The 25,732-nt window shown below is 44.3% G+C and overlaps 1 protein-coding gene across 2 annotated transcripts in view; it reads right to left on the reverse strand.

Annotated features, from left to right (window-relative positions):
• hdac9b (histone deacetylase 9b) overlaps positions 1 to 25,732 on the reverse strand; it is a 542,867-nt gene that overhangs the window by 483,017 nt on the left and 34,118 nt on the right. For both annotated transcript variants that reach the window (XM_055661563.1, XM_055661579.1), the window contains exon 2: positions 22,478 to 22,657. In XM_055661563.1, the coding sequence (XP_055517538.1) occupies positions 22,478 to 22,499 (22 nt within the window). In that variant the 5' untranslated portion in view covers positions 22,500 to 22,657. The remainder of the gene's footprint in view (positions 1 to 22,477; positions 22,658 to 25,732) is intronic.

Genomic DNA, 25,732 nt, shown 5'->3' on the forward strand with positions numbered 1-25,732 from the left:
TTAGTCAGGGAGGTGACCAAGAACTCGATCACTCTGATAGAGCTCCAGAGTTCCTCTGTGGAGATGGGAGAACCTTCCAGAAGGACAACTATATCTGTAGCTTTGCACCAATCAGGCCTTTATGGTAGAGTAGCCAGATGGAAGCCACTCGTCAGTAAAAGGCACGACAGCCCGCTTGGAGTTTGCCAAAAGGCACCAAACGGACTTTCAGACAATGAAAAACAAGATTCTCTGGTCTGATGAAACCAAGATTGAATTCTTTGGCCTGAATGCCAAGCGTCACGTTTGGAGGAAACCAGGCACCGTTCATCACCTGGCCAATACCATACCTAAATGTGATGGATGTTTATGTAATGGATCATCACCTGGCCAATACCATATCAATGTGATGGATGTTTATGTAAAATGTAAATTATGTTGTGTCTGGGGTCTATTTGTTTGTAATGTATGGCTGCAGAAACGGCATTTCGTTTGGACCTCAAGGGGTCCAAATGACAAATAAATTGACTCTTGACTCTCTCTTGACTCTTGACCTACGGTGAAGCTTGGTGGTGGCAGCATCATGCTGTGCGGATGTTTTTCAGCAGCAATAACTGGGAAACTAGTCAGGATCGAGTGAAAGATGAACGGAGCAAAGTACCGAGAGGTCCTTGATGAAAACCTGTTCCATAGCGTTCTGGATCTCAGACTGGGGCGGAGGTTCACCTTCCAACAGGACAACGATCCTAAACACACAGCCAAGACAATGCCGGAGTGGCTTCATGACAAGTCTGTGAATGTCCTTGAGTGGCTCAGCCAGAGCCCGGACTTGAACCCAATTGAACATCTCTGGAGGTACCTGAAAATAGCTGTGCATCGACGCTCCCCATCCAACCTGACAGAGCTTGAGAGGATCTGCAGAGAACAATGGGAGAAATTGCCCAAATACAGGTGTGCCAAGCTTGTAGCGTCATACCCAAGAAGACTTCAGGCTGTAATCGCTGCCAAAGGTGACCCAGCACTAATTTCTGCAACACACCAACTTCCAATCTTAAAAGCAATCCTCCATTACTACCCTCTGGCGTCCTCCAACAAGCCAATTTTGTATCCAATTGCAAATTATTATTTTTTCCACTCTCACATTAAATCTATGCCCTCCAGATGTAGACTTGCCAACCCTGGGAAAAAGGCCATTCCAAATCCGTATCTATGTCCCTCACGATTTACTAAACCACCATAAGGTAATCCATCAGCTTCCTTCACCCCAGCGAAAACAAAAGAATCAGCCTATCTAGTCACTGCTTTTTCACTCAAGCCCTCCAATCTTGGCAACCCACTCATAAATCTGTTCTGCACACTTTACAACTTAATGGTATCCTTTCCATAGCTAAGTGATCAGAACTGCACACAATGCTCCAAGTGTGGTCTCACCAACATCTTTTATAGTTGTAACATAATATCCCCACTCTTGACTGATGATAGCGCACATACCCAATACCTTTTCACCATCGTGTCTACCTGAGTCACCACTTTCAGGTAACCATGTACTTGTATCCCCAGATGTACTTGTACCCCCAAATGTTCCACAGTACTCTTCAGAGCTCTGCCATTTATTGTGTAAATCCTGTACTGATTTAACTTGCCAAAATGCAATACATTCCACTTGTCCAAGTTAAATTCCATCTGCCATTCCTTTGACCACTTTCCCAGTTGACCTAGATCCTGCTGTAATCTTAAATAACCTTCTTCATTATGCACCATACTCACAATTTTGGTGTCATCTGCAAACTTACTAAGCATGCCAACTACATTCTTATCCAAATTATGAATTTATATGATTAACAACAGAATTAAAAAATCAATCCCTCATTACTACCATCTGACTCCTGCTACCAGACTAATTGTATTCAATTTCCTACCTCACCCTGAATCCCAGGTAGCCTAACTTTCCAGATTTGCCTATCATGTACCATCATGTCAAAAGCATTGCTAAAATCCAAAATCCACAGATGGAGCAGCAGGACACCAGAAGCCTGTGGCAGGGGCTACGGACTGTAACCAACTACCGGAGCACCCCTCCCTCATCCGCAAGTGCCGGCACCTCCCTAGCTGATGACCTGAACTCCTTTTACGCTCGTTTCGAGAGGGGCAACACCACCCCAGGTCTGCCGACTATCGACAACACCGCCAGCGGGCTGGCTACTGAAGCTGAAGGGAGGAATGTACACACATCCTCGGTGTCCGAGCTCGACGTGAGGAGAGCTCTGACACGGGTGAACACGAGAAAAGCTGCAGGCCCCGATGGCATCTCGGGGCGAGTACTCAAGTCCTGTGCTACGCAGCTAGCTCCTGTGCTCACTACATTATTCAACCTCTCCCTGGACAAGTCCGTGGTCCCTGCCTGCTTCAAAAAATCCATCATTGTACCGGTACCAAAGAATGCCTCCCCAGCCTGCCTGAATGACTACCGTCCGGTGACCCTTACTTCGGTAGTCATGAAATGCATTGAGAGGCTGGTGAAGAATCACATTTGCGCCTTCCTCCCTCGGTACATGGACCGTTGCAGTTCGCATACCGTCTGAACAGATCCACGGACGATGCGGTCTCCCAGGTCTTGCACACCGCTCTCTCCCATCTGGACAGCCAGAAGGGGGGCTACATGAGGATGCTGTTCATAGACTACAGTTCAGCCTTCAACACGATAGTCCCCACCAGACTGGCCGGGAAGCTAATGGAATTGGGGCTCAACACCTCCCTGTGTGCCTGGGTCCTGGACTTTCTCACCGCCAGGCCCCAGGAAGTCAAGATGGGAGGGAATACATCAAAGTCCCTCACCCTGAGCACAGGATCGCCCCAGGGTTGCGTCCTCAGCCCCATATTGTACTCCCTGTACACACATGACTGTGTGGCTAGGTTCAGGCCCCGTGAGTGTGAGTGTGAGTCTTTGGCGAGGAGGCTGAGGAGAGGAGACCACGCAATACGCTTGAGAGGTAGAGACCAAAGAAGGAGATGTCAGGCAAGCTGATTCAGTGCGAAGCTTGCAGTATGTGGGAGGTCAAGGACACTGCTGGTGCCTCTGGCTGCTACAAATGTGAGAAGTGCATCCAGGTAGAGCTCCTGAAGAACCGTGTTGGGGAACTGGAGAAGCAAGTGGATGACCTCCGGTTCGTCCGAGAAACGGAGTCGTTCCTCGACAAGTCCTACAGTAAGATTGTTACACCTAAAGTACTGGAAGAGAGAAGGTGGGAGACAGTGAGAAAGGGAGGGAAGCATGGAATTCCAATGTCCCCGGGTGTTGTACCTCTTGTGAACAGGTTCACCCACTTAGAAGCTGTCGGGACAGAAGACGTGTTTACACTGAGCGGCGGACTGGCTTGCGATGCGAATAGGGCTGTTGAGCCAAAACCAAAAAGGCCTAAGGCAGGCAACACCATTGTAGTGGGAGACTCCAATGTGAGAGGTACGGACAGGGGTTTCTGCGGCAACAGACGGGATGCGAGGATGGTGTGCTGCCTTCCTGGTGCCAGGATCCAGGATGTCACGGACAGAGTGCAGAAAATCCTCAAGGGCGAAGGTGAACATCCGGAAGTGGTAGTGCATGTCGGCACAAACAATGTCGGAAAGAAGGGGATGAATATTCTGCAGCGTGACTTTAGAGAGCTCGGAAAAATGCTGAAAAGCAGGACCTCCAGGGTTGTTATCTCCAGTTTGCTTCCAGTTCCTCGTGCTGGCGAGAGCAGGAACAAGGAGATACGGGAGCTGAACGTGTGGCTGAGGAACTGGTGCACGGGGCAGGGATTTAGATTCTTAGATCACTGGGATCTGTTTTGGGGTAAGGGGGAACTGTACAAAAGGGACGGATTGCATCTTAACAGGTGCGGGACCAGCATTCTGGCAGGCAGGTTTGCCACTGCTACACGGGTGGTTTTAAACTGAATAAGGGGGGTGGGGTGTCGAATGGGATAGTGGAGGATGGAGTTCAAGGGAAAGGGTTTCTTAAATGTGTGAGCGTAGAGACAGAGGGGTGTAAAATGAGGGTAGAAACAATAGGTAGCAAGGTGAAAAGTAAAAGTGGCAGGCCAGCAAATCCAGGGCAAAAATCAAAAAGGGCCACTTTTCAGCATAATAGTATAAGGGGTAAGAGTGTTGTAAAAACAAGCCTGAAGGCTTTGTGTCTCAATGCAAGGAGCATTCGTAATAAGGTGGATGAGTTGAATGTGCAGATAGCTATTAATGACTATGATATAGTTGGGATCACGGAGACATGGCTCCAGGGTGACCAAGGCTGGGAGCTGAACATCCAGGGATATTCAATATTCAGGAGGGATAGACAGAAAGGGAAAGAAGGTAGGGTAGCGTTGCTGGTTAGAGAGCAGATTAACGCAATAGAAAGGAAGGACATTAGCTTGGAGGATGTGGAATCGATATGGGTAGAGCTGCGAAACACTAAGGGGCAGAAAACGTTAGTGGGAGTTGTGTACAGGCCACCTAACAGTAGTAGCGGAGTTGGGGATGGCATCAAACAGGAAATTAGAAATGCGTGCAACAAAGGTAAAACAGTTATAATGGGTGACTTCAATCTACATATAGATTGGGTGAATCAAATTGGCAAGGGTGCTGAGGAAGAGGATTTCTTGGAATGTATGCGGGATAGTTTTCTAAACCAACATGTAGAGGAACCAACGAGAGAGCAGGCTATTCTAGACTGGGTATTGAGTAATGAGGAAGGGTTAGTTAGCAGTCTTGTTGTGCGTGGCCCCTTGGGCAAGAGTGACCATAATATGGTTGAGTTCTTCATTAGGATTGAGAGTGACATCGTTAATTCAGAAACAAGGGTCCTGAACTTAAAAGGTAACTTTGAGGGTATGAGACGTGAATTGGCCAAGATAGACCGGCGATTGATTTTTAATGGGTTGACGGTGGATATGCAATGGAAGGCATTTAAAGACTGCATGGATGAACTACAACAATTGTTCATCCCAGTTTGGCAAAAAAAAAAATCAGGGAAGGTAGTGCATCCATGGATAACAAGGGAAATCAGGGATAGTATCAAAACAAAAGATGAAGCGTACAAATTAGCCAGAAAAAGCAGCCTACCAGAGGGCTGGGAGAAATTCAGAGACCAGCAGAGGAGGACAAAGGGCTTAATTAGGAAAGGGAAAATAGATTATGAAAGAAAACTGGCAGGGAACATAAAAACTGACTGTAAAAGCTTTTATAGATATGTGAAGAGAAAAAGATTAGTTAAAACAAATGTAGGTCCCTTGTAGTCAGAAATGGGTGAATTAATCATGGGGAACAAGGACATGGCAGATCAATTGAATAACTACTTTGGTACTGTCTTCGCTAAGGAAGACATAAATAATCTGCCGGAAATAGCAGGGGACAGAGGGTCAAATGAGATGGAGGAACTGAGTGAAATCTAGGTTAGACAGGAAGTGGTGTTAGGTAAATTGAATGGATTAAAGGTCGATAAATCCCCAGGGCCAGATAGGCTGCATCCCAGAGTACTTAAGGAAGTAGCTCCAGAAATAGTGGATGCATTAGTGATAATTTTTCAAAACTCTTTAGATTCTGGAGTAGTTCCTGAGGATTGGAGGGTAGCTAATGTAACCCCACTTTTTAAAAAGGGAGGGAGAGAGAAAACGGGGAATTACAGGCCAGTTAGTCTAACGTCGGTAGTGGGGAAACTGCTAGAATCAGTTATTTAAGATGGGATAGCAGCACATTTGGAAAGTGGTGAAATCATTGGTCAAAGTCAGCATGGATTTATGAAGGGTAAATCATGTCTGACGAATCTTATAGAATTTTTCGAGGACGTAACTAGTAGAGTGGATAAGGGAGAACCAGTGGATGTGTTATATCTGGACTTTCAGAAGGCTTTCGACAAAGTCCCACATAAGAGATTAGTATACAAACTTAAAGCACACAGTATTGGGGGTTCAGTATTGATGTGGATAGAGAACTGGCTGGCAGACAGGAAGCAAAGTGTAGGAGTAAACGGGTCCTTTTCAGAATGGCAGGCAGTGACTGGTGGGGTACCGCAAGGCTCAGTTCTAGGACCCTAGCTATTTACGATATATATAAATGATTTGGACAAGGGAATTGAATACAACATCTTCAAGTTTGCGGATGACACGAAGCTGGGGGGCAGTGTTAGCTGTGAGGAGGATGCTAGGAGGCTGCAAGGTGACTTGGATGGGTTGGGTTAGTGGGTAAATGCATGGCAGATGCAGTATAATGTGGATAAATGTGAGGTTATCCACTTTGGTGGCAAAAACAGGAAAGTAGATTATTATCTGAATGGTGGCCGATTAGGAAAGGGGGAGATGCAACGAGACCTGTGTGCCATGGTACACCAGTCAATAAAAGTAGGCATGCAGGTGTTTTAAATATCTGGGAGTCCACATCTCCGAGGATATGACATGGGCATCACACGCCTCAGCACTCGTGAGTATGGCAAGGCAGCGCCTTTACCACCTCAGGCAATTGAGGAAATTCAGAGTGTCTCCGAGGATCCTCCAGTGCTTCTACACAGCGGCGGTGGAAAGCATCTTGTCGGGGTATATTACCATCTGGTTTGGGAATTGCTCTGCCAAGGACAAGAAGGCTCTGCAGAGAGTAGTGCGTTCGGCCGAACGCATTATGGGAACTTCACTCGCCCCCCTGCAGGAACTATACATTAGGAGGTGCAACTCCAGAGCCAACAATATCATGAGAGACCCCTTCCACCCCTGCAACGGACTGTTCCAGCTGCTACGGTCAGGCAAACGCCTCCATTGCCATGCGGTGAGAACAGAGAGGTTGAGAAGGAGTTTCTTCCCAGAGGCCATTCGGTCTGTGAATGTCTATCTCACCAGGAACTAACTCTACTGAACGTTTTTCCTTCCATTATTTATTATGTAAAATAATATGTGTGTTTATGATTGTGTTTATAGTTTGTTTGGTTGTTTGTCTTTTTGCACAAAAGTCTGCGAGCATTGCCACTTTCATTTCACTGCACATCTCGTATGTGTATGTGACATATAAACTTGACTTGACTTGACTTGTAGACAACTGCTCCAACCTTGTCAATCCTTTTGATCATCGCTTCAAAAAGCTCAATAAAGCTGGGAGGTGGCACACTTAGGCAGCACAATGGTTCTCCAAGCCACAGGCTTCCTGCAAATCCTTTCCGGCATCCGGATGTCATCCTTGCTCTAGGCCCCTCACTCCATGCTCCTCGTCATATGGTACCCCAATAGCGTCATTACGCCATCACATTATAAACAGCAATGAAAATGCGACTGCACTCTCCACCCAACATTCGTGACTGCATTCTTTTGGAATGAAGTGAGCTCAGCTCCAATTGATTCCCCAATAAACCTTAAAGAAATCGATAAATCTTTAATAGACCATAAGCACAAGAGGGGTCAATAGACAATAGGCAATAGGTGCACGAGTCGGTCATTCGGCGCTTTGGGCAGCACTGCCATTCACTGTGATCATGGCTGATCATGAGAAGGCCTTTCTTTTCTAATGCAAGATTTATACAGTGTTAAATGATTCATTTCCAAGGGGGAAGCAGTTATTTGGGTGTTGTACAGTGACCAATGTCACCTTTAACATACTTTATACTCTGCACGGGACTGTCATGTGCACAGAAGCAATCAATGCAACAAGGCTGTATTTTACAATCAATGTTATATTTGAAATAATTAACACAGCAATTTAAAAGCATACACCACACAAGTGACTTAGTTTCTTCCAATATGCCATATGTTATTCACTACTCAGCATGACCTGACATTTTGACAGCCTTATCTTAAACAATAACTAAAATAGGTGTGACATCCTGGATGGAAACAAGCTTCAATCTAATTTCATGCTGTGTGTAGGACTCTTGAGTTATATCGCCAATTTTGGGTCACAATATATTAAATCAACAGTATAGCGATTGTTCAAAATCTGGTTCATGGTTTGAAGAAAAGTGAAATTCTGAACAACTTAACAGGTTGAGGTGGCAACTGTGTTTAAATCCAGCTTTTATTCCTTAAACTGTTGCAACTGTTTGAGAAACGTAGCGTGAAGCTTGTTCCATGCAACTTTATAAAGCATTTTGTGATTTGTATGTCAGTAATAATACCAACTGAAGCTGGCCCTTTTCACACAGTCAGTTTAAGCTTTTAAATACGTACTGACATAGCAATCTCTGCCAAACATGTGCAATCTGTGAAAGTAAAATCTCAGAATTTACAAAAATAGAACTCGGGACTACATAAGGATGGCTGTGTAATAGTTTAATACAGGACAGATGTACTTTTTAATGCTCCATTCCCTACAAAACACATTAAGCTTATGGCTTAAATAAAAACCCATAGAAACACAAATTTCCTAGTCGTTAATCTGCTGGCTAGAAATAGCTCTGTTAAGCAGAGGCAATCACTGGGTGCTAAGAGGTCTTGCAAGCTATAATGCCATTTTGAATTAGAGGACGGTTATCATGGTGTTTTTTGGAGACCAAAGAAACTGCCGATGCCAGAATCTGGAGCACAAAACAAATTGCTGGAAGAATTTAGCGGGTCAAGGAACTCCAGCAGTCTGTTTTTTTTCCCTAGTCTTTGTTACTCATTTGCAGTAAATCGCTGTTCATGGCTGGTGGGAAAATGCAGGAGGCCATGAGAGGGGATGGTGTCAGGGGCCACAAATGTGGAAGCTTTAATCAAAATGCTTCCACTCTTATCTACTCTACCCTACTCCCTGCCACAATCAACCCTCAACCCCCCCCCCCCCCCCCCCCCATATCATTATAAGCACCTTGCAGCAGATGACCAAGGTGTCCAAGGCCCCTCCCTGTTTTAAAAGGACTTCCATAATGCCCAAGAGTAGCAAGGTGACATGCCTCAATGTCTACTGACTAGTGGCACTCACATCCATAGAGATGAAGTGCTTTGAAATGTTAGTTATGACATACATCAACTCTGACCTTGGTAAGAACCTGGACCCACTACAATTCACTGACTGCATCAACAGACCAACAGTGCATGTTCAACAGAAATGCTGACAGACCCACTGAGTTATTCCAACACTCTATGTCCTTATGTGTAAATCAGGATCAGCAGTTCCTTATTTCAACATTGCATTGATGAGTCTGCACTGCAGTGGATCACTTAAACATGAAGAACACATGCAACCCGCTGCCGTTCGTTAATTACAGCTCAGCGTCCAACACCATCATTCCCACTAAACCTATCATCAAACTCAGGGAACAGGATCTCTGCTTATCCCTATACAATGTGATCTTCGACTTCCTTATTAGAAGACCACAATGAGTACAAATTGGCAACAACACTTCCCCCTAAATGACCATCAGAACAGGAGCAGCTCAAGGCTGTGTGCTCAGTCCCCTCCTCTACTCTCTCTATACACATGCCTGTGTAGCCAGACACAGCTCCAACGCCATCTTTAAATTCACCAGTGATATCACAGTTGTTGTACAAATAATGGCTCAACATGAGTCAGAGTACATAGAAACATAGAAAATAGGTGCAGGAGTAGGCCATTCGGCCTTTTGAGCCTGCACCGCCATTCAATATGATCATGGCTGATCATCCAACTCAGTATCCTGTACCTGCCTTCTCTCCATACCCCCTGATCCCTTTAGCCACAAGGGCCACATCTAACTCCCTCTAAAATATAGCCAATGAACTGGCCTCAACTACCTTCTGTGGCAGAGAGTTCCAGAGATTCACCACTCTCTGTGTAAAAGTACAGGAGGGAGTTTGATAATCTGATTGAATAGTGCCAGAACAACAATTCTGTTGTCAGTATTAGCAGGACCAAAGATTCTTTACTTTAGGAAGGGAAAGCTTGATACATTTTCCTCCTCCTCTTGTTCTTTGTCCAAATATCCCACATCTTCCTTATCACCCTGTAACAAACCAACCAACCCTACCATGTCCACTGGACAATCCATAATGGATTGGGATCTGAATTACCACTAATATTGATATGCCAGTGTGTGGTGTAAATAGCTGCCCCTTCATTCCACAGCTGTGCAGAAAGATTTGGATTTTGAGGATCTTGGTCATATTAGAGCTGGACACTGTGGGACATCATTATTTCTGGCACTTCTCTCCATGTGACAATAGAAACTGCTAATGTGCACGGTGATACAAGCAATTTACAAGGCTCATCTGATGCAAATCGTGTAGAATTATAAGGACTGCACGGTGGCACAGTGGTAGAGTCGCTGTCTTACAGCGCCAGTGACACGAGTTCGATCCTGACTACGGGTGCTGTCTGTGTGGAATTTGTACGTTCTCCCCATGGCCACATGGGTTTTCTCTGAGATCTTTGGTTTACTCCCATACTCCAAAAACGTACATGTTTGCAGGTTAATAGGGTTGGTATAAATGTAAAATTGTCCCGAATGTGTTGGGTAACATTAGTGCGTGGTGATCGCTGGTCGGTGCGGATTCAGTGGGCCGAAGGGCCTGTTTCTGCGCTGTATCTCTGAACTAAACTAAAACTAAAACTGATACTGCAAACATAAACCCCACAAGATCGCTAAAATAGATCTTATGTGAAGGGATCCTTTAGCATTATAAGCTCAACCCTTCGCAGGCCACTGCCAAAGAGTCCCCAAGGCCCGTCAACTGCCAGGTAGTGTAATCTTTAACTTTTCATTATTACCATTTGACTCAGCCTGTCCCTCTCTCACTGGCAATATGTTCAGCTCACAGCCCAATCACTTATCTGGCCCTTCAATAGTCCTTGTTCCAAAAGTTGAAATTTTGAAATGAAAAACAATATGTTAAAAATATTGATGTCTAGAGGGGTCTTGGTCTGCTGTTCACAAAATGCAGGAAATAAACATGCAGGTGCTGTAGCAAATGACAAAGTAAGTGTTACATTATCTTTCGTGCAAGGAGATGGGAACAGGATTGGAAAGAGAGTCAGGATCAAACAGGACTTTCATGCGACCTCATCTGATATGTTGTGAGAATAACGGAAATCTCTCCATTGAGTTGCCTTTTCTGAGCAGTATTCATATGCAGCTCGTGTAAATAACGTCAAGAATGTCCAATTATTGGAAATGCCTCAAAACTACCATTCCAGTGAAGGCAAGTGCATGCATGAAATTTAAATCTGATTGCTTTTACTGAGGGCTGGAGGGCGCATTAAATAGTATTATAGGCACATTGCTGAATTCTTAATGCGATTAATGACTTTTGGAGCAGGGTGGAATGTGCCCTTGTTGCCACTGTACCTGCACATGCACCTGAGCAAAGAAAATGCCTTTGCATGGTCATTCAAGTTCACCCACATGAGATCTGGAAGAAGCTTTGCGCTATTGAATAAACATTTTTATGTTCATATTAAAAACATCTGTAAAGCTGAACATAGGAGAGTGAAGCTGGTTAATAAGGCCATTGTAACATGCTTTAATCAGCCACCATTTTGATACAGAATTCAGAGGGTTATTCATTGCTACCATACAGCTGCACAGCCGAGTAAAGTCTTGGAATTCCCATTGATTGACGAGCAGTTCATCATTAATGCTTGGAAAAGACACAAACTGAACAAACGCTAAATTCAAATAAAACCCACGTAATAGGGCAGAACAAAGAGTCAACTCTGAGCATTAGTTCCCATTTCTCAATGATCAGAACAAAGGAGCAATGTTCTAAAAATAAAATACAGAATTCTTAACAGAAACAGAGAAAGCAGAACAAAAGAGGTTACCGAAAATAAATACAAAACTGGCTCTTCCTGAATAATGTCTTAATCTTTGTAGTGAATCATGCAGATTTAGTTTTATAAACTAAAGAAAGTAATTTAAATTGAATTTGCCCTAAACATGAGATTTAATTAAAAAAATCACTTACAGCAGGCTTAATGGGATGCATAATTCACTGTGCAAAATTAAATATTATATTTATTATACGGATCTTTAACCTTTGTCCTATTACTAAAAACAATCCATGACCTTTAGACCAGTGTTTTCAGGATGGACACTAGCTGACCATGAACAATTTATGCTGGAATTGCATCACAGATCAATCATGATTTTATAAAAGGTATGAATATTTTGGCTTGGTATTATTCAACAGCTCCCCAAAACATTAATCCATAACTATTATCCATGTCTATTTTAGACACTGCAGCACTTGATCCATATTTTTGTCTTTTTTTTTCTTTTCCGGTTCCCATAACAGCAATGTTTCCCTTCACCACACACAGCACTGCAAATTGTATCAAGTATCAAGTCAAGTATCCTTTATTGTCATTCGTGCCTTGCAGTCGTAACATAGAATAAAACAAAACACACAATAAACACAGATTAACATCCACCACAGTGAGTCTACCAGGCACCTCCTCACTGTGATGGAAGACAAAAGTCTTAAAGTCCTTGTCTCTTCCCTCCTTGTTCTCCCTCTGCGTTGAGGCGATCCAGGCTTCCGATGTTGTGACCACGTCAGGTGATGGTGAGTAAGTCCCGCGGTTGAATCCGAGCTCCGCGAATGGGCCGGTTCAAACTCCGCTGCCCGGGGTGGTCGAAACTGCCGAAGATGCCGCCCTCCAGTCCAGCGGACGAAGCTGTTGGTGCGGCAGCTCCGGAAAAACATGTCACCAACCTGGGACCTGCGAGCTCCCGACGATGTCATCCACTGGGCCAGCGGCCGAGTCTCCGAGGTCGTGTCGCTGCGCCGCAACGCCGCCACAGCCCCGAAGTCGGCCAGCCTTGCGTTGGTAAGTCCTGGCTGGCTCTGCCTCCAGAGCCTCGAGGTCGGTCCCAGTTGCAGGCCGCCAGCTCCGCGATTAGGAGACGGAGACGGGGGATACGACAAGAAAAGGTCGCATCCCCCCGAAGGAAGAGACTAGAACAAGTTTCTCCCACCCCACACATACACAACTAATATAAACCAAAATAAACTGTGACAACGGGACAAAAAGATAGCAAAAAATGAAAAGACGAACGGACTGCAGGCGAGCCGCAGCTGCTGGAGCAGCGCCGCCACTTCCACCCCCACAGGCCAGTAGATGGTTTGGGAGCAGGGAAGTAAGCATAAGGTTTTTGAAGACAACTATAATATTTGTTTAATTTTCAGCATTGGAACTCTCAGCGACTTAATTCAAGCGCTTTGTGTAGAAGCTTGTCAGGGGATTTTATTTTAACACCAAATGGAGTATTGCAACCAGAATAAATGCTCCGAAGGAGAATTAAACATTAAATAATCAAGGAAAGACAAGGCAATGTTTTGATGCAAGATGTGGAGTATCCAATTAACAATGGATGAAAGTGTGCACATATGCAACAGGCACCAGTGTCCTATAGTTCAGTGGCAGCGATTGGGATGAGTATGATTTTGCACTGAAAGTGATATGGGTTGAACAATTACCCAATTATCCTGGAAATTAGCTCCACTCTAACAAAACAAAAAAAGATTAAAAGGGGAGTTGACGTAATGACCCAGACCTGCCTAATCCCTGAAATTGTCTGTGTACTTGATCCATCAGCAAGAAGGATGGTTTATCATCACCAAGCAGGTGTAGAAAAAAAAAATCAAATTCAGAGGCTGCCAAATTTGAGAAGGATTCTCCACAGACTCTCTCAGTTGATAGAGTAAAAGGCCTTACTAAGGTCAAAGGCGGGCAGGTTTGTTGGTTATAGCTGCTTCGTCGTTTTTCTTGACTTTCTCATGTGTTGAAGATCATGTCTGCTGTAACCCTTGAAGGTCAGAATCCACGCTGTGATTCGGGCAGCAGCTTTATACAGTCATTGGAAACAGGCAGTAAATGAGGATAACAACATTGTCTGTGACAGACAGCGGGAACAGCCTTTGGTAATTACTGCAATCAAAATTGTTATTTTTTGTCTTGAAGATGCAATTTGTGAAAGGGCCCTGACATGTGTTTCCAGATTTGTAATGAGAATTGATAACTTTAATTTAGTTACTTTTAATTCCTTTTTCTCCTCTGTTTTTTTTAATCAATACCATCAACTTCTCCAAAACCACTAAAATGTGCTCCATAAAGCACTTCCATTATCTGTCATACTTCCCATTTTGCCCATCACATTTTATTCATGAGATCCCTATTATTAAAAGCATGACCTCTGATGATTCACTATATTGGGAAATTTGCTGGTGTATTATTAAACCTAAAGAGTTAGCAGCTGGTTTCATTTTCAGCAGAGAACTGCAATTTGCATTTATTGGACCAAACATTCTGAACTTTTGTCTTTATTGTCTGTGTCTAATTAAAGTTAAAAATGTAAACGATTTCAGCTAAATGCTAATATCAACCTATTTCCCTCTAAATTGCCAATGAATGTGGGAGTAAAACAAACATAAGGAAGGCAACAGATGATTAGACTTTAAACTGCTAATTATCTTAATTTGCAGAACTTCTGTGTGCTTTGTGAGTGTCTTTCTCTCCGTCACTTCATAAACCTGTGTGGAAAACCCAGTATCACAATTTTTATTCTGGTCATCTCATTTTCCTTTTGAGATTATTGCATTGTATTTTGTTATTATCAATTGCATCTTCTATTTTGATTATTGTTCACCTATGACTTCTCACAAGTGCAACATTTTATTTTTCATAATAGCTATGCTAGGGAAAAAAGTGTCTTCCACAAATGTCTAGTTTAGGGGAATCCATGCAGTCACCGGGAGAATATGCAGACACCATCCGTAGTCAGGATCGAACCAGGGTCTCTGGCACAATAAGGCATCAAATCTTCTGCGACGCCACTGTGCTGCCTTGTATGTGGGCATTTATTGAATATACATAACTGTATTATTAAACATACAGCATCCCCTATTGTAACACTGCTCCTCACCCACTACAATGTCACAAAGGAAAACTATACCTATTTGAGAGTGTGTCTGCCCCTGCCTGAGGTGCTTTGTAAAATATTTACAGTTTTACAAATTTGCACAACATATAGTCATTGGATTGGAAAGGCAATATGTTATGTTATTAGAACAACCATGCATGCCCTCAATGATTTCTAAAGTGTTGCCTCACATTCAAGTATTCTAGTAGAATGGGACCAGCAGCTGAAAAAAGAACCTGGGCAAAATGTATTCAATGTGATGTAGATTCAAGATAACACCTGGAAAGAATAGGAAAAACTGAAGATAGAATAAATGAGGACCCACTGAGCATAACAAGTTGTTGGAACAGTCACATAGGAATTTCTAAGGTAACATTGAGTAGGTCAGTAGGGTAAACCAATCTGAGGTTTGGCAGGGTGATAAGCGTCGAGACTCTGCAAAATCTCCCCAACTGCTGAGCCCCCAGGATAAACCTGAGCCCAGCACCTCCTCTCAAGGCAAGGATGAACTGCAGGAAGAAACATAGAAACATTAGAAATTAGGTGCAGGAGTAGGCCATTCGGCCCTTCGAGACTGCACCGCCATTCAATATGATCATGGCTGATCATCCAACTCAGTATCCCGTACCTGCCTTCTCTCCATACCCTCTGATCCCCTTGACCACAAGGGCCACATCTAATTCCCTCTTAAATATAGCCAATAATTCCGACTGGTAACTACGCAATTTGTCCGAGCACATTATCGCACTCGTCATGCAAGCCGTCTTAAATGACCACCTAAACTGTCATTTGGCAACCTAAAAAGCTGCCAAGGTTGCCCGACTGGCAACAGGGAAAAAAAGTTACGTGAGAGCCCTGACCTGCCTCACCTACCTCCTCTGGCAGCCAGTCCATATACCTCTTACCTCTGAGGAAAAATGTTGCCTTAGGTTTCTAATAAATCCTTTCCCTGTGGCATTGGGGATGATGGTGGATTCGGCAGTGACCACACCGACACTCGCAGTAGGATGAACTCACGTGATTTATTTTATTTACATTGATACGAAAGTCCTAGACTGCATGGGGGCGCTGTCCCTTGTCATCAAGGCGCATGTGTGGTGGCGCTAGTGAACTCAGGGTTGTCCTGCAACTCAGTCTTGGTCTTCAAGGGAGGAGGTGTGACGATCTCAGGCTTTAGAATTTCTAGAATTTCCAATTGCAGAGGGATGCGCAGAGACCTAGATCTGAGAGCTTGGTAACCAGCTTGGAGGGGTATTAAACACCTGCCCATCTCCTTTAAGCATTCCCTCTCACCTTAAACCTACGCCCCATAGACTTTGACATTTCCATCCCTTGAAAAAGGCTCTGCCTTTCTAACCTATCTATGACTCTCATATTTATATATTATATATATATATATCATGTCTACCCGCAACCTTTGACGCTCCAGAGGAAACAAATCCATGTTTGTCCAATTTCCCCTTATAGCTAGCAGCCCCTTATCCAGTCAGCATCTGGGTAAATCTCTTCTGCACACTTTCTAAAACCTCCATATCCTTACTGTAATGGGGCAACCAGAACTGCACACAATACCCAAAAAGTGGCCTCGTCATAGTCACAATACTCCACATATCACAATTTCATGACTCTTGTACTCAATCCCCCTACCAATGTGCCATGGAAAGCATTTATATGGATGCTCACAGCCTGGTTTGAGAACAGCTCCATCCAAAAATGCAAGAAATTGCATGGTTGTGGTCAGAGCCCAGACCATCGGGCAAACCAACCTCCCTTTCATTGACCCCATCTGCATTGCATGTTATCTCGCCAAGGCCAGCAACATAACCAAGGACTGGTCTCACCGTGGTCAGCCCCTATTCCCTCGTCTCTCATCAGGCAAAAGGTACAGAAGGTGCACATTCCAAGATTCAGGGTCAGTTTCTTCCCAGCTGTTATCAGGCAACTGATCGGTCCTCTCATCAGCTGGAGTGCAGTCCTGATCTCCTATGTACCTCACTGGAGACCTTTGAACTATCTTTAGATAGGCACAAAATTCTGGAGTATCTCAGTGGGTCAGCCAGCATCTCTGGAGAAAAGGAATAGGTGATGTTTTGCGTTGAGAATTATGAGGTGCTGTTTCTTCAGACTGAGTTAGGGGAGAAGGAAACTAGAGATATGAAAAAGTACAGAATTGTTTCTCCAATTTGCACGAGGCCTCACTCTGACAGTGGAGGAGGAGAGGGGGGGGAGATCTTACACTAAATGTTGAGACTTTATCCTTTATCTGAGGCATTGGGGACAGCTTAATTGGGGACCACAGGGGGGGGGGGGGGGGGGGGGGGGGGGGGGGGGGGGGGGGGGGGGGGGGGGGGGGGGGGAGAGAGTTTGGGGGGGTGGATACACATGCACACTCCCTCCGGGGGGGGGACAGAGGGGGGGGGGAGAGGGGGGGGGGGGGAGGGGGGGGGGGGGAGAGAGAGAGAGAGGGGGGGGGGGGGGGGGTGGGAGAGGAGGGAGTGGGAGTGGGGGGGGGGAGGGGGGGAGAAATAGGGAAGGAGGGGGGGGAGCGAGGGGGAGAGGGAGGGTAGGGAAGGGGGGGGTTAGGGGGGGGAGGAGATTTTTAAGGGAGGGGACATTTTTGGGGGGGGGGGGGGGTGAGGGGGGGGGGGGGGAGAAGTGGGGGAGAGGGGGAAGGAGAGTTTTCTGGGGCAGGGTGAGGGAGGTTTTTTGGCAGTATTTTATTGTCACCAGTAGGGAGGAAGGGCCTGTTTCTCTGTTATGTGACTGAGATTCCATGTACAAGCCAAGTGCAGGGAAATGGGACTAGCCCAATGCATGGTGGGCCGAAGGGCCTGCTTCCGTGCTGTATCTCGAAACTAAACTAGTGTGTGAACGGGTGATCGATGGTCGGCGCGGATTCGGTGGGCCATATGGCCTGTTTCTGCGCTGTATCTCTAAACTGTAAAGTGAAGCATTTTGTTAAGTGTGCTATCCAGCCGAATATACATGAATACATCAGATATTGAAAAGAGAAAATGCATAGAGTGAATAATATAATGTTACAGCAGCGGCTTTTTAAAAAAAGTGCAAGGGCCACAACAAGGTTGGTTGGAAGATCGGGATTTAATTGGAGAGGTCCGTTCAGAAGCCTGATAACTGAGGGGGAAGAAGCTGATTGAATGGCAGAGTAGACACGATGGGCCAAATGGCCTAATTCTGGTCCTAGAACATACAAATATGCCTTTTTTTTTAAAAATCATTCTATCTATTTGTGTTGATATTTTCAGAGAATTATACTCGGACCCCAAGATAAGGGTCATGCCATTCATTCCAAATGCATCCTAACCCAAGCTCTTTAATATTATAGCACTAGTTAAAGCTAGCCTATACTGCTTGAAGATAGTATCCACCTCTCAATGTGGATGTGGATTATAGTTGGATCAATTCCACCTACTAATAACAACAACTTGTAAAACTGCATCAGCGGATCTTCTACTGCCAGAGTGAGGCCCAACGCAAATTGGAGGAACAACCTCATATTTTGCTTGGGCAGCTTACGACCCAGTGATATGTGTTGATATCTCTAAATTCAAGTAACCCTTGGTTCCCCTCTCTCTCCGTCCCTACCCCATCCTAGTTCTGACAAGTTTCGCTGTCCTGCTTAATTTAACTGATTGTATGCCTCATTGTCATCTTCCCCCTCAGCTGACAAGTATCATTCTACATTTCCTTGATCATCGTTCCCTTTGATCTGTATTTTCACATCTTACACTTCGATATCTCTCTGTCTCATTTTCCCTGAGGCGCAGTCTAAAGAAAGGTCTTGACCCAAAACAACTCCCATTCCTTCTCTCCAGAGATGCTGCCTGTCCCGCTGAGTTATGCCCCTGTCCCACTTAGGAAACCTGAACGGAAACCTCTGGAAACTTTGCGCCCCACCCAAGGTTTCCGTGTGATTCCCGGAGGTTGCAGGTGGTTGCCAGAGGTTGCAGGTAGTGGAAGCAGATGGGGAGACTGACAAAAACCTCCAGGAACTGCACGGAAACCTTAGGTGGGGCACAAAGTCTCCAGAGGTTTCCGTTCAGGTTTCCTAAGTGGGACAGGGGCATTACTCCAGCATTTTGTGTATCAGGGGAGAGAGAGTAGGCTATACTATTTGCAGGAGCTGTACGGGAAACTAGGCATAGAAAGTCAAACTGAAGGGCCTGTCCCACTTGGCCGTCATTTGCGAGCCATTTATACAACCTGGTAGCGTGTGGGTAGCGCGGGATGGGCGCATGGAATGGCGCGGAGGAGTGTGGTGTTGTGCGCGGTATTGCGCAGCGGGCCAGGATTTCATGCTGCACGAAATCTTCGCACTCCACCGGCCTATTGCATAAATGATGGCAAGTGCGATAGGGTGCGATAGGGTGACGTTTCGGGTCGAATGGGTGACGTTTCGGGTCGAGACCCTTCTTCAGACTGAAACATCATCCATTCCTTCTCTCCAGAGATGCTGCCGGCCCCGCTGAATTACTCCTGCATTTTATATCTATCTTTAATTTAAACCAGCATCTGTAGTTCCTTCCCACAGTTTAAATTGGTCTGCAGGTTGCCACTTTTCATTCACCTCTCTTTTTGAATAGGGGCATTACATCTGCAGTTTTTCCAATTGCTAGCACCACTCAAGAAACTGGAACATTTTAGAAAATCACCATAAATATCATTAACTGGGTAAATATCATAAACTTGGTATTCAAATGGCATCACGCGCTCCAGACGGCTGTGCGGACGCATGATGACGCGCACGACTGTCGTGCGTCTGTCTCTACGGGCCTGTCGCGTAAATGACGGCCAAGTGGGACAGGTCCTTAACAATCTTCTCTAAAAAAAATTCCTTCCTTCCAGTTACTTTTGAACAGCTGGGGAGACACTGTATCCCAGAAAATAAGTTATTCCCTTTACAGATATGAACAGGACTTAATATCAGTAAAGCAGTTACAACTTAAGAAACCTGCGCAACTTTTGAAAATAACTGAGGGCAAGCACAATCCACTGGGTCAGTCCAAGCAATTGCTATAAGGAAGTACTGTCTTTTTACCCCCCCCTCCCCCCCCACTAAACCAATATGTGGGCTTAGCAGAATTGAATGAAGAGGATGCTTGTGATTAGAACAATTAAATAGGAAACAAAGAAGAGCTGCCGTGGCATGTCAGTATTAATTCCTACCCCTTGTTGCCGTGTGTGCATTAAGAAACACACTTCACAAACACACATATTACTAAAACTCTTTTGTGTGTGTGTATGTATATGTATGTGTCATCCTGGGACAATCAGGTTAATTCCTATTTTCTTCTAAATGCTAGAAAGCCTTCACCTTTTCACACATTCTACTCACATTTTTCGCATTGAGGCGATAAACATCTTCCCGTCGCATTCCCACCTATATTTCCAAACTTTGAAATCATTTAAAGTTTTAAAAACAGCCCGAAAAATCACCCATTTCAGGAAAAAAACCCGAGTGACGTCACAATGCACTCGCAAGGCAGGACGGGGGACTTTTGGAGGGAGGGGCACTCCAGCGCTCGCATGGCGGCCGCTGCCGATGCCCGAAGCCCAGTGGGGAGGGTGGTGCTGAAGCTGGAGTGAGGGCCAAGCCCAGGGCTTGGGATGGGGCTGTGACCGGGGACGAAAAAGAAGCCACCGCTGGAACCAAGGACGAGCCTGGAGATGAAGTCGTAGCCTGCACCAAGTATGAGAACCAGGCCGAATTCCAGGCCATGGCGCTGCTCTACGACCTGGGTAGGTCCTGGGACAGGGAATGGGAGTGAGGTGAGGAGGATGAGGGAAATGAGGAGGAGGGAGATGGGGAGGAGAGTGTGGTATTAGAGGGAGATGGGTGGGGGGGGGGGGTGGGGGGTGTGGAGGAGGGAGATGGGGAGCGGTGGAGGAGGGAGAAGCAGATACAGCAGGACAAGCAAATTGGCACGTTGGCCTTCATAACAAGAGGAGTTGAGTATAGGAGCAAAGAGGTCCTTCTGCAATTGTACAGAGCCCTAGTGAGACCACACCTGGAGTATTGTGTGCAGTTTTACTCTCCAGATTTGAGGAAGGACATTCTTGCTATTGAGGGAGTGCTGCGTAGGTTCACAAGGTTAATTCCCGGGATGGCGGGACTGTCATATACTGAGAGAATGAAGCGGCTGGGTTTGTATAATCTGGAATTTAGAAGGATGAGAGGGAATCTTATTGAAACAAATAAGATTATTAAGGGTTTGGGCACGCCAGTGGCAGGAAACATGTTCCCGATGTTTGGGGAGTCCAGAAACAGGTGCCACAGTTTAAGAATAGAAACATAGAAACATAGAAATTAGGTGCAGGAGTAGGCCATTCGGCCCTTCGAGCCTGCACCGCCATTCAATATGATCATGGCTGATCATCCAACTCAGTATCCCGTACCTGCCTTCTCTCCATACCCCCTGATCCCCTTAGCCACAAGGGCCACATCTAACTCCCTCTTAAATACAGCAAATGAACTGGCCTCAACTACCCTCTGTGGCAGAGAGTTCCAGAGATTCACCACTCTGTGTGAAAAAAGTTCTTCTCATCTCGGTTTTAAAGGATTTCCCGCTTATCCTTAAGCTGTGACCCCTTGTCCTGAATAAGGGGTAAGCCATTTAGAACGGAGGTGAGGAAACACTTTTCCACACAGAGTCAATGTGCCGAAAGTTTTTTTGTCCACCCAATCTTTCTATGATGCCCCTCTCAAGGAACTATGTATCTGCACTCCTAGATCCCTCTGTTCTACAACACTCCCCAGAGCCTAACATTCACTGTGTAGATCCTGCAAATGTTAGTTCACAAAATGCAACACCTCATATTTCTCTGTATTTAATTTCATCAACCATTCCTCAGTCCATCTACCCAACCGATCAAGATCCTGCTGCAAATTTTGACAGCCATCTTCACTATCTACAATACCACCCACGTATGTGTCACTTCTGTTGATTTCTGCAATATAATTTAAAACTTAAAGGGTCATAAGTATGCCAGTTACTTCTACCATGGAACCATATCTTTCAAAATACAGCTGCAATGATTTCAACATCCTTAACTTTAATTGCTATGCATTCCTGCATACTATGGATATATGTGGCACCCCCTTCATTCTGTATTTCAAATGAAGACATGACCTGATTAATTTCTTGTTTAAAAGAGAGAGATGCCAACCAAAATATTTAACAGTAGATGAAGTAAGAATTATAACTTCTATCCATCAGGGAAATAAAACTAAATCAATGCAAGCGGCATAAAATTACTGAATATCCCAATGGAGTGTAAACAATTTAATCATACCCAGCATTAGAAAAATCTTTTAAGTGGCAACAATGTGTGCATTGACTTAATTTGCTGCATAATCCTAATAAAATACTGATATACAACACACTTATTATGCAATGACTTGTGACCCTGTGCAGTTGGGTGTACAGATTTGTTTCCAACAGTGAATGTGACACCAGCATTGTCAAATTTGTATTTTATCTCACTGAGACTTTCAAAAGATGCCAGTCGATCCCAAGGCAGAAACAAACACATTTAAAGAAAAAACACTTACAATGTAACTATCAGGTAAGTAATGTAAAACGTTCAAGGAGGTTTAAAGATCAGAATCATCAAAAACAGTGGAAAAATTACAAAGTTTATGCTGCTCACCTGTACGTATTGGAGAACTCATGATTCGATAGTTGCCGAGTACTTTTAATCGCCTACTTCCTATGCAACGGAGCAGAAAGGGGCCGGGTATGCAGCAGCTGTTGTCAAACCAGAAGTACAAAGACTCGCCCCTTTAGTAATGGCTGTGTTCGATACAAAACTGTAAAACCAAGGAGGACCCTAAAGGGAAAATACACAGATTTACTGTAAGAAACAAAACTTCTTTCAACATTATCAATCAGCTAACTGTATGCCAACTACGATCATTTGTAGTAAAACATGCCTTTGAACAGTTGCTTAAACGTGCATTTTACTGCAATTCTATCTTCTTTTTGAATGTGAAGTGTGACTTAAGTTAATTGAACCCGGGAGGGATATATCTGAAATCCATATTGTTTGAGTTCACAAGTTCTAAGAACAAAAACCATTTTCATTCCTCTTGCCAATTAAAAGGACATTTGAAAAACACGAGGCATTCCATTTGTTTTGGCACACTTAATTCACAAAGTTGAAAATGTCGCACAATATTTTGGCTTTATTGTAATTTCCAGCTTGACAGGATTTCATAATGAAATGAAATTGCATTTCTGCAGTTCCTTCAGATTTATCTAGCTTTTTTTAAATAAATATCAGTTAAATACATAACAATTTGGATTAATCACTCAACATAACCAGGCAATAATAGGCCTCAGTCATCTATTATGTCCATGCTATACTATAGGATAAAACATTATTGTTGTCTACTTTATCTAAACAATATGTGTACATTCAGGATTAATAATGTATAACATCTTTACACAGGGTTGGCAATTCAAAATCCTTTTTCTACTGTATAACGGTTAGCTGGCTGGTACTTGTTTGCACAGCATTCTACACATGCCCTCATCCTGGAAGGACAAAAGTTATCTCCAAAAGGATAGAAATGCCAGTATTTCAGGAGCAAGTTATGATCTCCAAATATTAAAATAATCATAGGTTCAAGTTGAAGGGAAAAAGATTTAATAGGAATCTGAGGGGTGACTTTTTCACACAAAGGCTGGTGGGTGTATGGAACCAGCTGCCAGATGAGGTAGTTGAGGCTGGGACTATCCCAATGTTTAAGAAACAGTTGGTCAGGTACATGGATAGGACAGGTTTGGAGGGATATGGACCAAGCGCGGGCAGGTGGGACTAGTGTAGCTGGGACATGTTGGCCGGTGTGGGCAAGTTGGGCCAAAGGGACTGTTTCCGCACTGTATCACTCTATGACTATGACCCTAACATCAAGTTGGCAACATAATACCCCAAAATAGAAGTATGCAGGTGATTGTGGGTGAGATACCATACCATATTTGCAATTTTCAAATGAGATATGGCAGCTGATGTTCAATCCAACCAAACCCCACAATCATCCCCCTACCCCGATCCAAAGACAATAGCGCAGAGATGATCTAGACACCTCATTGATACAAGGATCCAGGGCCTTCAAAGGCCTCCTGCCACTCAGCAACCCGATGCAACAAGGAGTCTTGGAAAGTCCTGAACAACTGAAAGAAGAGGCAATGGTAGACAGAAGGTCACCAGTTCTCTCTTCAAGCAGGTACAGCACCTACCTAGCAGCCTTCTAACCAGAAATAATAACGTTTGTAATTGCCAATCCATATAAACAAAGTTGGTAGGAAGAAACTGCAGATTCTGGCTTACTCCAGCACTAGGTGTCTATCTTCAGTGTAACTCAGCGGCTCACGCAGCATCTCTGGAGAAAAGGAACTGGTGTATGCTAACCCCACAAAGAACATTCAATATGAGCTCCTGATACTTAAATGATGCAATTGATTCCATTTGATTTTCACCATTAGTTCTCAAAATGTACTGCAGTATTTTGATATAAATTGTAGATTTTGGACACTTGGTTTATTTGGATGCAAATATTCTCAACCCAAAGCAAGTGAGTGGTAAATTCCCACAAAATCGCACACAGCAAACAGGCCACTCTTAACATAGAAACATAGAAAATAGGTGCAAGAGTTGGCCATTCGGCTCTTCGAGCCAGCACCACCATTCAATATGAACATGGCTGATCATCCAAAATTTGTATCCGTCCTGCTTGTTCCCCATATCCTTTGATTCCTTTAGCCCTAAGAGCTCTATCTAACTCTCTCTTGAAAACATCCAATGAATTGGCCTCCACCTTTGTGGCAAAGAATTCCACAGATTCACAACTCTCTGGATGAAAAAGTCTTTCCTCATCTCAGTCCTAAATGCCGACCCCTTATTCTTAAACTGTGACCCCTGGTTCTGGTCTCCCCCAACATCGGGAACATTTTTCCTGCATCTAGCCTGTCCAATCCTTTAAGAATTTTATGTTTCTATAAAATCCCTTCACATCCTTCTAAATTCCAGTATAGAAGCCCAGCCGACCCATTCTTTCATCATATGTCAGTCCCGCCATCTCGGGAATTAACCTGGTGAACCTACGCAGCACTCCCTCAACAGCTCCCTCTTCTACCTTGGAATATAAAAAGACTAAGGAGGTTAATAAATTCTGGTCATGGCAGCCAAACCAAGTGCCGTGAATGATCACAAAAAACTGAGAGACACAAGAGTAATTTGCTGTTGATGCAGGTTGTTCTACGTAATAAGATCATTGTGGAACTGCTACAGTATTGCCAATGTCCTTGATTCCATTAAGCTCTAAAACGTATTAAACAATCTTGATTATTATCAAAGACCAGGTGCCCACAATTCTTTCAGCCAGGGAATTCCAAAGATTCCTATTCATTCAAGGGGAGACAATACTTCTTGTCAAAGTCCTAAATGCAAGTCTATGAATCTTAAAGCACAGAAGGCTTCCAGGATAATCAACTCTGCATGAACTATCAAGTAGTGTTTTTACTAATCCTAGTCCTATTTAGTTCTCATGAATTCCCTCCACATTCTGCTGTCTGGCTACCATGGGGGGGGGGGGGGGGGGGTTATTTAACCACAATTAACCTACCAACCCATGCATCAATGGGATGGTGGGATGAAACCAGAATATTCAGAGGAAACCCATATGCTGGAAATAGTGCAGAGAAGATTTACAAGGATATTGCCTGGACTTGAGGGCCTGTGCAATAAGGAGAGGTTAAGCAGGCTAGGACTCTATTCCTTGGAGTGCGGGAGGATGTGAGCCGGAAAAGGATAAAGAGTTGCGAATTGTTACACTCGGGGATAGAAAAATTGTGAATTGTGCACCTTCACACCATTGAAGATAAATGGGGATACTGTGGATAG

This window comes from Leucoraja erinacea, chromosome 2, assembly GCF_028641065.1.
Source record: "Leucoraja erinacea ecotype New England chromosome 2, Leri_hhj_1, whole genome shotgun sequence".
In the NCBI taxonomy this organism is placed as follows: domain Eukaryota; kingdom Metazoa; phylum Chordata; class Chondrichthyes; order Rajiformes; family Rajidae; genus Leucoraja; species Leucoraja erinaceus.